Genomic DNA, 13,689 nt, shown 5'->3' with positions numbered 1-13,689 from the left:
GTTGGGCAACATCTTCACACCCCCCTCCATCCTCGCCCACACCTGTCTTCCTTCAAGGTTCAAGGCGCCTTGGCCACATATTCACTCGCGCCTCCCAGTTCATCGTGACCTCTATGAAAGATGGGTATAGTTGACCCCGAATGCGTTACTTGTGACGGGGGCAGGGCGGCGACGGCGGTCTCGCCTCGTCGTGGCTGGGACCTGGCCCGGTCCCCGTTACCCAAAGCTTGGGCCATACAGATATCATCTACATGGTGAGACTATTGAAAACAGACAGGGACAAGGAGAAATTTTGACTCGCCACCAAAATAGAAACCTCGCATCTCAGCGTATCAGACATCGTCGTCGACATTTTATTTTTTTTTCGGTCCGTCCCTACCTCAAGTCATGTAACGTCTTATCAAGCACCTGGCGGGGATGGGGAAATGTGACCTGCACACACAGGTGTCTGCGCCAAGCCTTCGGGGGACAATTGGTAAGATGAAGCTCACACCAGGGACAAGACGATGATAATAAACTCAAGTGTGGTATCTATAAGGCTCATGGGGCGGAACCACGCTGAATTGGCACTTTCGGGAGCTAATTGAACCATATTACGCTTGACAATCAACAAACTTTTGGCCTCAGAAGGTTTTTGGCCACTCGGGACCGAGATGGGGCATATGTAACAGAGAACTATTGAATCTTCCTTTCGAGTGAGGATATTAGGTAGGACTGGTTCAAATTGACAGTCTCTCGCCATTGGCTCTAAGCGGATCTTCTCCTCCGCATAGGAACCCAATCAACCAACCCCGGAAATTGATGAACAAATCCAAATTCATTTTGATCCTTGACCGTCCTTCATGCGCCAGGGGAAAAGGCGGGGCGGGGGGGAGACAAGCAAAATTCTTATCATACCCAGGCTCTGGCCTTTTTTTTTTTTCTTTTACACCCTGGCACAAAGAGGGCCAGCCGACTTTTGGCAGCGACAGGTGTGAAAATTGCGACGACAGGATGGATCTGGGCTGCTGCAGAAACGATTCATAATTATCGAACCGCATCCCAAAATGCAGTATTATTGCATGGTTTTCCAGCTTGCTTTCGCTATCCCCATTCGGACAACATGCATACAAAGTGGGTCACAGCCCTCTCTGCCCATTCTCCCAATGGGAACAAGCTTTGCGTAAGGAATAGGATGGCATGGTCCATGGCGGTCTAGACCTTTAGGCCGGGGTTGTTAGAGATGAACGGGGGTCCACAGGGGTCACCAGATCCTCGGAACGAAACACAGTCGGTCCCCATAGGACCTTACTCGTTTGTGCATTTTCCTGACTAAGTCAACCGGGATAGTATCATTTCTCTAGAGCAACTACTATCTACTGATTTGATCAATTGTTTTTTTTTCTTCTTTTTTCTTTTTCCCTCTCTCGCCTACTAAAACCTCTTCTTATTGCTTATCAAGAAAAATCTGCAAATTAACGGAGACTAAATAAGGCCAACCCATGTGCAGGGTTTTGATTGCAACCAAGACTTTTTGATGCCATCGAGCACAGGTTGTTCATGGGGATCGGAGCTAGTCCCTCCACCCCAAACATTGGCAAAGCGCGGGATGGATCAACGCCATGCTGTAGCAAGGGGTCTATTTGTTCTTCTTCACTCTTTTTCTGGGTTAAGAAGAAACTTCTTTTTTTGTAAGACTTCACCAAGGTCTTACCGACGATGTTATCATAATCCTGTTTTCTTTTTATTCAAAATAATCCTCCGTCCGCACTTTGGGAGGCACAAGCAAGCCAAGAAACCAGAACCCCGGCAACAAGCTTAATTTTAGAAACTAAACCAGCATCGATCTGTCATGGTCACCACAAGGAATTGAGCCACGTCGTAGGTGGGTGAGGGGTGTCCATTGCTTGGTTTTCCCCCCTCTCTGCCACAAGCTCGTATTTGTGGGATTTGCAAGTGTTGGTGAGACGTACATGATAATCCAATCGATGACGAAGTGGAAAATTTGCCCTCTAACTATTTATTTGTTTTCATACTTTTTGTTCACTAGGCAGCAATGATAGACTGAGTGTTTGTCATCTGGTCTGGTTCTCCCAACCAGACGGTCGGCCGTAGGAGGACCACCGACGACGGGCCGAACCTCAACCTGTCACTGTAACTGTAAAATAAACATGGTATGGTGGACCAAGCACCCAGTCGTTCGTCGTCTTGACTTGTGCAGCACATTAGGTAGCATTTTGCCTCAGCATCTTGGCGGAGTGGTGGGTTACATACAATACAAGATACGCACTTTTTTGTTCTCACACACACACAAGCGCACCGCTGTCAAGGACATGTAAGAAGCTTAGAATTAGAGACCTTTCTTTGATTCGTGTGGCGCTCCACCCCCTCTATTCATTGCCCAATCGCATTCCTCTATTAAAGAAAGAAGAAGAAAAAAGTATTTTGCCCGCAAAAGAAGAAGAAGAACAACAACAACAACAAGACTCAGGGATGTCTGCTACCGCCTTGGCAGCAGCACACAAGGTGGACGGATCGCGGGACCTCCGGAAGAGGGAGAGCCAGGGTTACAACCAATGATAATGCTGCATGCGTAGATACGGTCTTGATTCAAATACCTAGAAAGAAAATAATAACAGACATGGACAAAAGAAAAATAAAAGAAAATGTGCCAAGGATCCGGCAGTTCGGCTACGGAACATTGTGTTTTGTTATGATTAGCATTAGCTACTAAGAGGGGTGAGTAGTCATTTGTTTTGACATGTTCGTTTAGTTTTGACCGATCAAAATGAAGAACAAAAAAAAAAAGTGGTTTCTGCTGATCAATCCTGCCGGTCGTCTTGTCATACAAAAGTTCCGAGGTTTTTGCGGAGTGAACTAACTTTTCAGAAAATAAGTTCATCCCATGGAAAGAGCGTGTGCCTTGGCGGACCCGAGTCTCCATTTTGCCTTTCCCTCCGCCTCCGTTCCGCGGGAGCCATCCCGTGGTCCTTCCCCACTGGTCGGTCCCCTCGCAAGGGTCTGGCAGTGGACGGAAGGGCGGCCGAGAAGCGTGTGTTGGGAGGGAAGTGATGGATTGATCGGCGAAAAAAAAAAAAAAATAAAAGACTTTGTTGTGGAGGGTGGTTAGAAAATGCTTTGAACAAGGGGGTAAGGGTTGTAACACCCCCCCCCCCCCAAAACAACCGTAACGCGGGCCCTTCTTTTTTGACAGCATTCCATCGCACTGATTACCCAAACAGGGAAAGGGTGGTTCTTTGAAAATCCCCTGGGTGTTCCCGCCCAAGGTTTGGGAGTGGAGGGCGACATGGGTTTGTCGGGGACCAGCACGGCAGGACGGACGGCGATCTGTGAATTGCGAAGCACAGAGGTACTTTTGTACCATGTATTGTCATTTTTGAGGTGCAGTAGGGCGTGGGGAGGATGATCTCTCCAAAGTTCCAAAGTTCCAAACCACCACCTTGTTTTGAGACTTGGTTTGCCAAGGGAAGTGAAGTGGAACTTTCCTTGGACATAACTCTCGCAATATCGCAAGTTTCTCGAAATGCCACAATATTACATACAATACCTTAAAATATCACCTTCAAGAGGAGCCGATGTCGGCAAAGAGATTAATCTTTTGCTAAGTAGCCTCAGCCCTAACCATTAGTCCAGTCTCTTGGGCTGTATTCTCCGTATGTTCCTTGGTTGCTATCCTTGAGGCTACGTACCTTGGTTATGTTGCTGCCTTGCCCGAGTGGGTAAACTTGTGGGCATTTTGGATGCCTTCAGGGTCCCTCTACTCGAGTCTTGTTTCAACATTTCGATTGATCCTCTGCTCGGCGGAAATAAAAACACCCGAGGGTCTATCAATACATATTTGCAATTCGACCATATTTACTTGGTATGCAATTATGAATCACTACCAGCATGTCTGCATAAGTAAATGTTTGAGTATCTGAAGTAACTAATGGAGTAATAAGTGTATTATCGGGGTAAATGAGGGATAAGGATGACTCGAGCATAAAACTTGCCAACCACGCCAACGAATAAAACTTGGGAATTTTAGGTTTCCTGTGGTATTTGGTACAAGAAAAACATATTACCTAAGGATGCTTTCTTTAATTGCGGATAAATAACTTAATAAGAGATACTCTTATGTAGATTCATTTTAAAAAAGTAACTTTGTAGGTGAAGGTTCAGGAGCTAATCCAGACGCCGAGGACTTATCTAAGACTTGCTTAGAAGTTGTCATGCATGAATGTATAAAGTGATAATTTGCGGAGATTTTGAAGTATCGCTTGATGTGACAGATTAATCACAACCGCAACCATAAACTTGAAAACCTTGACACCTAGCAATAATGGTATCCTTCTCCAGGCCAGTCGAAATGGCCGCACGATTTGGAGGAGGTAAGGTATTGACTCTCGTCAACAAACTTGGATGCCGATATAGCCGTCGATCCATATTTACTACGTGTACCTCAATACAAGAGCGGCCCTTTGTGGGTCGGTAGAAAAAAAGATCGTCATGAGTCCTTTTGTATTGGACCAGTTTTGTAGGACATTCAGTCGGTGATGAAATCAGTTCACCGGATCTCAAGCCCACCGATGCAATCAAGTTACTCAATTGAGTTCTTGGCTCTTCCCCAATATTGTATTGTTTTTCTTTTCCACCACTTCTCTTCTGGTCTCTTTTTAGTGACTCTGTTTTTTTTTTCTTCTTTTTCTCTCTCTCTCTCTCTCTCTCCCTCCCCCTCTGCAGAATAGGTACGCCCCCGCCCCTATTCTTGGTTTTCGCCAGACCGGTATGGCCCGCCCACATCCCTTTCTTGGGCGAACACACTGTATGGCGACAATGAGGCCCCTAATCCATGTCTCATAATGCCAAGACATTTTATTTCACTTGTGAATTGTCCCGGCTGGCAATTCATCAAAGCTAAGAGGAACGCCCCAGTTGGGGTGGGAGGGGAGGGGAAAAGAATTCAGAAGCAGAAAAAAAAAAGAAAATTAAAAAGACTACAATATGAAAGAAGGGGGAGGGACTGTTCCCCTCAGTAGATTACATCGCTAAAACAGCCAATCATCTCGATGATAACAATAGGTATAATATAGTATAGCAATTGTAAGTCGACAAACGAAAGCTGTTGCTGCTTCAAGATCCAGCCAGTCGCAGAGCTCTGCAGTCCCTGACCGCCTCCCGAGACCCCTTTAATCCCCTCCTCGGTGCGTTTGGAATGTCTGAGACGGGGGTGTGTGTACGTGTGGATATTGAGTGGCAGAAAAACAAATTGTCTCGGCAGTCAATGTGTTAATCCCTTTACCCAACAGGAGGAACGGAGGCGGGTGAAAGAGATAACCGGGCAATCATATCTCCCATGACCGAATTACCGACTCGAACTTGAAAAAAAAAAAAAAAAAAAAAAAAAAAAAAAATATTGACAAGGGGGGAGGCCTTTTTTTTTTTTGTCACGTCTGGATTTGTACAGCTTTGCGAAATAGGTAACCAAGAGGGCACCGCCGCCTTTGGTCTTACCAAAGCTGCAGTCGGCTGTAGGCGGCGGTGTAAAGGCACAAGTGTGCGTGGTATTCTTTGTGGATAAAGTTATGCATACCCAAGATATGTTATCTTACATAACCCGCTGCTAGTGGCCGCGACAAGAGAGAAAAAAAAAAGTCTCTCAAATGTCACTCGTCGTAGGGCTGAGTACCTTCACTTGTTCCGCTGAAGCTTGCATGCGCCGTCAGCGCAACCAAATTTGTCTCATCAGACCTACCTTTGTTTTTCATCTCGACCCGATGTAAGTTTTTCCCCCTTGGTCTGTCAAGAGATTGCAAAGTAAATCAACACCACTCTTTGCATTACCAGAAGGGCATGTCATTGTCTGACATAGATTAAACAAAAGAAAAAAATTGAAACATCAGGGTAATTGATTGGACACGGACTTTCCTCCAAGTGTTATGATTGCCCAAAACCGGAAAGCAGAGATCTTGGGTCTGTTATCCCGGCGATTTGCAAATGATTGTGCCGCGGAAAATGCTTGCCGCATCGGCTTCCGTATTGAGATGGCTCCATAATTATTCATTTATCTTTATGTTTCTTTTCTTGGACGCAGTACCTTGAATGACATTAAAGAGGAATACAAGTACCGATTGCGCCGCGCGCTATATATGGAGTAAATAAGACGAATGCAGAGCTTGATCCAAACAGAAAGAACGCGATGCTACAAGGCGACTAGCGGGCTTTGGTATTTACCGGATACCAATTCCGAGCCTGGCAAGACTTTAGTTATTTGTACCTCAGAGCTTGAGTACACATTCGGATAGGCTAGCAGTAAGATCATCTCCCTTGCCTCCTGTCAAATCCAGGGGCGCGAATGGCATGACGTGGGTTAAGATGATGTGTGGGCGCCGATGCTACGTTGGGCAACGCAGGCAGCCGTGTGTCATGTGTAAGTACCCCTATGAAAGAAGTCGATATTGAAAGCGTGTTATTGTTGTTGATTGTTGTTTTGCGGTTGTTGGCTGGTTCGCATCCACAAAGTAAGACGAGAGGTTGCTGAACCAAAGAGATGACTGCAGCCTCAATAGGCGAAGCCCAGTTGACCATGGGACGTCTCCGAACCAACCATCGATGGGCAAATGTATTCACACAAACAGACATCACGAACGCAAGGGGAGGGGGGGAACCATGGCCGACCCAGTTTTCGTGTCTGTCGCCGCCTGTCATGCATGTCCCGGCGGGAGTTTTATCAAAAGTAACGTGTGAGGCTTGAGATTTTCTTTGACTTGGGAAGTAGGGAGGCAGCCAAGGGCAGGCCGACTTGACATTGTTTTTCCCCCTTCCCCTCCACCAATTGCCAAAGTACCCCCTTACAGTTGAGTGCGATGATTTTCACTTGATGTTGTTTTCATTTCTGGCGACTTGAAGAATTATAATGAGAGCTAACGAGGCGTAAAGAACCGACGGGTGGAAGTATTAAAAAACCGTCAACAAGCTTTTGTGGTATTACGTTTCATGGTCATGGAACGGATAACATTAGGCTGTGCATCATTGTATACCTAATCAACTTGTAAATCAGCCAGGTACTTTGCGGGAAGAAGCGGACCCGGAATATCGGAGTCGGAAGAGGGAGGGGTTGGTGCACAGGGGGGGAAGGAGAATCAAAGATGTTGATGAAAACAAAAGGCATCGTATTTTGCATACAGTACGGTAAAACTAGAGTACTCTAGAGAGAAAAAAAAAAGGGCAAAAACAAATTAGGCACACCCTGGTTCGACTTTGACATACCGACCGCATCCATGTCTTTTTTTAGTTCACGGATCATATCACCCCCACCAAACTAAAGACGATCCCGTATCTCGACCAATCAACGCTCGCATTGTGCGACAGGCTGGTGCAGATTGGCCAGGATGGAACGAACACCCTGTTCGAGGCAAGCCACCATCCCTCATTGCTATTGGCTAGACTCGCGTACCTGCCTGCACTTTGTCCCCATGTCCATCATGGATTTTCGATAATGATGAGCTGGCGATCATACCTCCGGGGAAGGTTTAGTTACGGTACCAAAGAAGGAGAAAGGAGGTATGCAGAACAAAAACAGAAAATGCATGTTTACTTTAACTTTACTTTGGTTACTCCAAATGACAAGTTATGAGGCTCGTGTTCGCGCAGCAAGCTCGATTGAGTAGTCTGGCTTGTCCGTCGTCATATTTGGTCCTCCCATAATATTCTGCAAATCCTAGCCTAGATCAAATGTGCAACTCCGTTGGATTTCATCACCACTAAGGCAACCAAGCCCCTAATCGGCAGTAGTCTACCGCCTTCTTTTGATCTTCGCCAGTCCACCTCGTGGCCTACCCAAAGTAGCGAGAAATAAGGCAACAAGAACCAAACAAGCCACAAATTTGGGAGGCTCCCCCCCCATTCTCAGATCAGATCATCAAGTCAGTTTTAGTCAATTGCTTTATCGGTACTTTTGTCTGGTCTCGCGAAATCTCGCCATTGCTCGGTGTGCGAGTCGAACCGAGTACCGTATGTTGGTTTTATCGGTTCGGTGACCCATTTCCGTCGTCGATGACATCGGGAAAGGATAGCCGTTATGGTGTCGTCACGGTGCAAGATCGACGCCGGCGTAATAAAAAAAAGTCAAAACAAAAGTTTATCAGTGATGATGGGGTTGCCAAGAGCGTGCCAATACTTTCTTCTAAGTGGCTACGTCAGGTGAACCTGTAATCTGATTCGTGATAATTGTGATCGATCATAGTGACTGCAGCAACTGTGGCCCGTATATTCATGTTTTAGTTTGCAGGTGGATTTTATTAGGTACATGTAATTATTGTTATTTTACTTGGGTTGCTTTCTTTTGATTCCTATTTGTCCTCCTTTCTTCTCGTCACCACCTATTTTGGGGTGCAGTTGGGAATCGCGCATGGCTGGCTGTGTATGGGTAGGCTGTGCTGTGCCTCCTCCACAGAAAAAAAAAAAAAAAAAAAAAAAAAAAAAAAAAAAAAAAAAAAAAAAAAAAAAAAAAACAAGGATAAAACATGTCAACTAAGTGACCGACGATGCCCAGTATAAAAAAAAAATATATTCAATAGTCGGCGTTTTCGGGTCTCTGCATATCAACTCCGACGGAGAATAAACTACTGGACAAGATACGTCTGGACCTTGAAGCAAGAAAAGCCAAAATGAGTTGGAGGTTATTTAGGCGACCCGCGGACTTGAGCGAAATTGATTTGCATTCGAAATTGACTGGTGTGTGTTAGCTGGGGAATTTCCAGTTTCGGACAAGCCACGATGCTGCCCAAACCGCTTCTGCAGCCCCAATGAGACACTCGTCGCGGACACGCCCACCATGCATACTGAGTACGATGGGTGGTAAGCACCCAAGGCACTGCCCCGATGGGATACAGATTTTTAGAAGAAGTAAAATAAATAAATAAACAGAAAACACCGCAAAAGAGAAGAAATATACATTCGGCTTTTGTACAACGGTACGCAGGCCCCATACATTTTTTTTTTTTTTTTCGTACTGCTTACTATACTGTCTAAGACCACCAACGCCACGAGCATCCTGGGCGAAACCAGAAGAAGAAGAAGAAGAGACAAGCGGGCCCGGAAAAGCGAAGCCGTCTAAACTCGGGGGAGGAACCCGGCAGGCTAAACAGGTTATTGTTGTTGTTTTCCTTCGCTCTCGCTTACAACTTTTCTTCTTTATTTTATTTTATTTTATTTTATTTTTATCGTGGTTGAGTTCAAGGGATGAACATAATCCAGTGATGATAGTAAGGTCACCTTTTCGTGGTTCGTAGTCTGTAAAGTGCTTATCAGTACTCCTTGTCTAGCTTACTTCGCAATAAGTACCAAATTCTCTTCCATCCGCTATTGGCTGAGGCGGTATGGAACGGGTCAAGCATGGGCAGCCCTCCTTTCACCAATTAGACCAACGGGCAGCACAAAACTAATCCAGCAGAGCCTCGTCATCGAAAACGGGTGCGCCCTATTTTGGCGGAGGCCTTGGTTTATTGCTGTTTCCCCTTTGGAGGGTAGCTTACTACTACCGCAAGTCTGCATTTTAGTAGATTCTTGGTCATCTCGCTACATTTTGTACCTATTCCATTTGAACCAGTCAGTTGCCTGCGGACTCGGTAGCATGGTGCCACAGCGTGGCCGCTAGAGTCCTGAAGTCCATACCTGCCCTATCTTCCCCTTCTGCGACCCGGTGGCTGTACGCCTCAACGATTGAAACCTTAACCACCTTGACTACCTAAACAGTGGAGGTTAGGCGGTTGGGTCTAGTTTAGTGTATTGGACGCAGCAGGCAGGAGGCACACCGGCAGGCAGTTGAAAAAAAGTAGGCGCTGCGATTTGTTGCATCTTTCCGCCAGTGCTGCTAGCTCTGGCGCTGCGTGCCGAGGCCGTTTACTGTTTAACTGTTGGACCGGGCTATTTTTTATTTTCTGTTCGTTGTTACGGATATTTTTTTCCCCCTTGGCCAAAACTCTCTTTGAGGCTTTGTGGCAAAGGGGTCCTTTTGTCAAATTGAGCCCCGCAAGAGCCCGTGTGAGGCCATAGCACCTGGGATAGCCTGGTGGCCGGTGCTCCAGTGGGCTAGCCGCCTCGTGCTTTTAATGTTTCCCTCCCCATTATGGTAATTTTTAATGGCGTGGAGGAGGCGGCGAGAGTCCAGAACATGCAGGGCCGTGAACGCCATCGCCTGAGGAAGAGTCAGGCGTCATTCAGTTCAGGCAGTGGCCGATGCCAGGCAGGGGTCCAAACGGCATTGGGGTTTTCATTAAGGGGAAAATGGGCGCATGCGCAAGCAAAATTCTACTTGATTGTTGCGGAGTTGATTTGGATGGTGGAGTGGGGGAGGAGAAGCGATTGAATAGCAGAGTCTTGGACGAGAGAGAGGGAAAGAAAGCAAGAAGAAAATATTCACACCAAATACTCACATTATATTACTGGGAGTAAATGGGTTACCTCTGTCGCATGAGTCCAATTCGTTCCTGCTCGACTTCTGAAGATTGATGGGCAAATTAAACAGATAATCCATCTACCATTCTACCTAGCACCCACCACTCAAGAAAGAGCACAGGTCCCAAAAGGATGAGTGTGGTACCACCAAACATGTGGCATAACAAGGGTCTCCCCGCCCAGTGAACCCCCGGGACCGAGATCGCATGAAAAAGGTTTCCTACGGCACCCTCGTACCTTCCTTAGAAAGTACCTACTTTACCTAAACATGTGGGTCCTTAGGCGAGACAGCATCCAGAAACAGAAAGCAATATTGGGTTACAAGGCTCTTTACTGGAAAGAACGAAGCGAGGTGCTAAGTAAGGTAGGTCTCGCCAGATCCAATTGAAGAATGGAGCAAAAAGACAAGTTAGAGTGAAAACAAAGTTTCCTAGAATAGGTAATTAAGGTGAGGCCAGGGTCGGTGCCTCGACGTTCAATCAAAGAAAAAAAAAAGTATCCATGCGCAGGCACCACAGCGGCCAGTCTTGCCAGTCAATCAATGAATCACCCAGTTCAATCGCGGGAGTCTAGGCCATGCAATTCAATTCCACTTTTCTCATATTGTGAGCACGAAACCAATCTCGAGTCCACTTAACCATGCATGTTTTACATGCAACTTTTTTTTTTCTCGGTCTCCCAATTAATTGAATGAGAAAAAAACCCTCCCAAAAAAAAAAAAAAAAACCACCGAAAAACTGGCAAGGCGGTCAACAGAGTAAGCTGCAGTCAGTTTTTGATGACAGCTCAAAAACAGTCCGAAATGGACCCAAAGAGGACAGACAGACAAATAAACGGCTTACAGTACCTACAACCAGAGACTGAATGTCACCGTATCGCAATGTAATGGGACCAATCCACATCTAGTAAGGTATCCATCGTTCATCACTGGCACACGGAACACACCCACTTTCCCATTACCATTTGCATCCCCCATCTTTCATCATCCCTTGCTTGGTCTCATCATCATATCTGTACACCCCATATGTGCAAGAAGCGTGGTAGAAAGGGAGAGAGAGAAAAAAAGAGCAGCGAAAAAAAAGAAAGAAAATCACGCCCTGCCACTGCCACTGCCACTGCCACCTACAAGACACTATTCCAAGTCTGGATTGGCTTCGTCTCCGATTCACCAGACTGGACGCCATCGGGCGGGACCCCTCCCCTCCCAAATTCGCGTGAGCTGCCGCTAGGGAAATTTGCACTTGCTTCGTCGTCTGGTCGCGCGGCCGCCCGCACTGGCTCGTATCTTTGGCAGATGTGTGGATTTTTGGCGTAAGGTACCTACTCAGACAAGGGCAGGGCATGATGTGCGAACAAGCGAAAGCGGGTGGATAGGCTGGACAAGCGAGCTGGCAAGGGGAGAAAGAAGAAGAGGAGGGGGGGGGGGGGGGGGGGGGGGGGGGGTGGATTATGGTGAGTTCTTGGCCTTTCTTTTCCCACACAACAGGGTACCTTTGGCACTCCGGAGTCGGTACCCTTTGGTGGAGAGGTGAGTAACAAACAGATACCCTACCATTTCTACCACCCATACCATGCCATGCCATGCCTTGCCCCATACCCTTGCCTTGCCCTGCCCTGCCCGCGCCCCCCTGCCGGTGTCCCATGGTGCTGTCTCCTCTTGTCTTGGGGGATAATAGTCAGTGTACAGTAGTGGGAGTAATAGTGGACACAGACATACACACACACCTATACCCACGCCCCCCTGTCAGGCCTGGCGAGCAAATGTACCTACCTACCTCCCGATGGATGTATGTGCTGCTTGTTGCCCACTACGCCTCCTCTACTCTGTTTGGTCTGCCCTACAGCAATCGTGTACCCTTGACTTGAGGCCTGGTCTAGTTTCTTTTCTACCTTATTTCGTGAGCGACCACGCCTGCGCAAGACATGCCACCATCGCGTCTAATCCATCTATATAGCTTCCTGGGGGCCGCCCTCGTTTCTCGTCCCGCTCCCTTTCTGACCTCACTTACACCACCACCAAGAACAACAATAACAACACCACCATCGTGACAACAGTCTCCTGAGTTGAACAAAAACGCCTTCATTTTAGTTATAAGTTCAGTCAACAAACAGGATAATAGTTGTTCTCGACCTTCGTTTATACTTTGATCTCATTGCTCGCCTCACTGGCTATTCGGCGTCATCATACACATCCAAGCTTGGGATCTTAGTCTAAAACGAATTACAACACAAAACAACAACGAACAACACTAAAAGGGACAACCAACCAACTTTTTCGGCCTGAGTTCGTCGCTCCGGACTTGGTTGCCTACCCTTCTAATCCTACATTCAACATCGGCTATGCCATCATATAGACAACACATCGACCACGAAGACTTCGCCATGATGTACCCAGATCCACCCCATGGCGCTTTTTCTGCCGCGTCTAACAGCATGGACCATCTCAACCTGTCACCAGAGTCCTACTACCCAAGGCAACAACAGCAGGACTTCCATCCTACCATGAACTTCGACGCTCATGCCCTTTACGCCGACGTTGCCGGTGTTCAGTCCTATGGTAACAACCCTGGCCTCTCTCCCAGCATTTATGCCGATGATGCTTGTGCCCCGGGTCTCCATAATATGCACTCAGCTCCTCCGTCGGTCGACTCTGCACCCTCTTCTGCAGTTGGATCGCCCCGATCTGCTCATGGACAACCGCAAAACGTACCAGAATGGCCTTCCCACGGCAACCTCATGCCTGGAATCGTGGGCCACGGCGACTTCTACTCAACTCCAGAGTACACGTACTCGACAGGCGCTACGCAGGCGATGGATGACTTTTCCGCTTTCGAGTACGCCCAACAACCACATACCAAGCCTGGATTTGTGGGTGAGTCTACACGGATTTCTAGAATATCTAAACACTCTTCTCCGCGCTCTTCTGCTCTTGTTGCTTGCTCGCCTCCTGTATCTTCCGTTCCCTCGCGACGAAGTTCCACACATAGTTTGCATAACTGGTTGGACTTGACCGTCAACACAAAAACGGCCTCATCTGTTTCTCCTTGTTCTTCGCGAAAGTCTAGCAACGCTTTCTTCTCTCCCATTTCTTCAGCGTCTTCCTCTACCCAACCCTCTCAGGCTTGGGGCAGCAGCAATAGTGCAGGAAGCGAGGGCTCTCGACTTGTATCTCCTTTCTTTTCCCAGAGTAGCGGGCAGTTTGTTGCCCCTCTTGTGTCTTCTTGTCGGTTTACCTTGCTTCTCCCCCCCCCC

General features: G+C 47.2%; 4 protein-coding genes across 4 annotated transcripts in view; all 4 read left to right on the top strand.

Moving 5' to 3' along the window:
- Positions 1 to 120: 120 nt before the first annotated feature.
- PgNI_06151 (uncharacterized protein) lies at positions 121 to 3,051 on the top strand (the record flags this gene model as incomplete). Its single annotated transcript, XM_031126178.1, has 2 exons — positions 121 to 254; positions 2,877 to 3,051. The coding sequence occupies 2 exons, from the start codon at positions 121 to 123 to the stop codon at positions 3,049 to 3,051; spliced, it is 309 nt and encodes a 102-aa protein (XP_030983184.1).
- Positions 3,052 to 3,561: 510 nt separating this feature from the next.
- On the top strand, positions 3,562 to 3,964 carry PgNI_06150 (uncharacterized protein). Its single transcript, XM_031126177.1, has 2 exons — positions 3,562 to 3,862; positions 3,942 to 3,964. Exons 1-2 carry the CDS (start codon positions 3,741 to 3,743, stop codon positions 3,955 to 3,957), a joined length of 138 nt encoding a protein of 45 aa, XP_030983185.1. The 5' UTR covers positions 3,562 to 3,740; the 3' UTR covers positions 3,958 to 3,964.
- A 6,741-nt stretch (positions 3,965 to 10,705) lies between these two features.
- On the top strand, positions 10,706 to 10,825 carry PgNI_06149 (uncharacterized protein; the record flags this gene model as incomplete). The annotated part of the gene is made up of 1 exon (XM_031126176.1): positions 10,706 to 10,825. One exon carries the CDS (start codon positions 10,706 to 10,708, stop codon positions 10,823 to 10,825), a length of 120 nt encoding a protein of 39 aa, XP_030982424.1.
- A 1,579-nt stretch (positions 10,826 to 12,404) lies between these two features.
- PgNI_06148 (uncharacterized protein) overlaps positions 12,405 to 13,689 on the top strand; it is a 2,768-nt gene continuing 1,483 nt past the window's right edge. Inside the window, exon 1 of the mRNA XM_031126175.1 lies at positions 12,405 to 13,309. Within this exon, the coding sequence (XP_030982423.1) occupies positions 12,778 to 13,309 (532 nt within the window). The 5' untranslated portion in view covers positions 12,405 to 12,777. The remainder of the gene's footprint in view (positions 13,310 to 13,689) is intronic.

This window comes from Pyricularia grisea, chromosome I (assembly GCF_004355905.1).
Source record: "Pyricularia grisea strain NI907 chromosome I, whole genome shotgun sequence".
Lineage (NCBI taxonomy): Eukaryota > Fungi > Ascomycota > Sordariomycetes > Magnaporthales > Pyriculariaceae > Pyricularia > Pyricularia grisea.
The sequence above is the reverse complement of the archived record's forward strand: the minus strand, read 5'-3'. Positions and strand labels throughout refer to the sequence as shown.

Coding starts and splice junctions, on each gene's coding strand:
- PgNI_06150 (XM_031126177.1), top strand. CDS start 3,741: ATGCCTTCAGGGTCCCTCTACTCGAGTCTTGTTTCAACATTTCGATTG.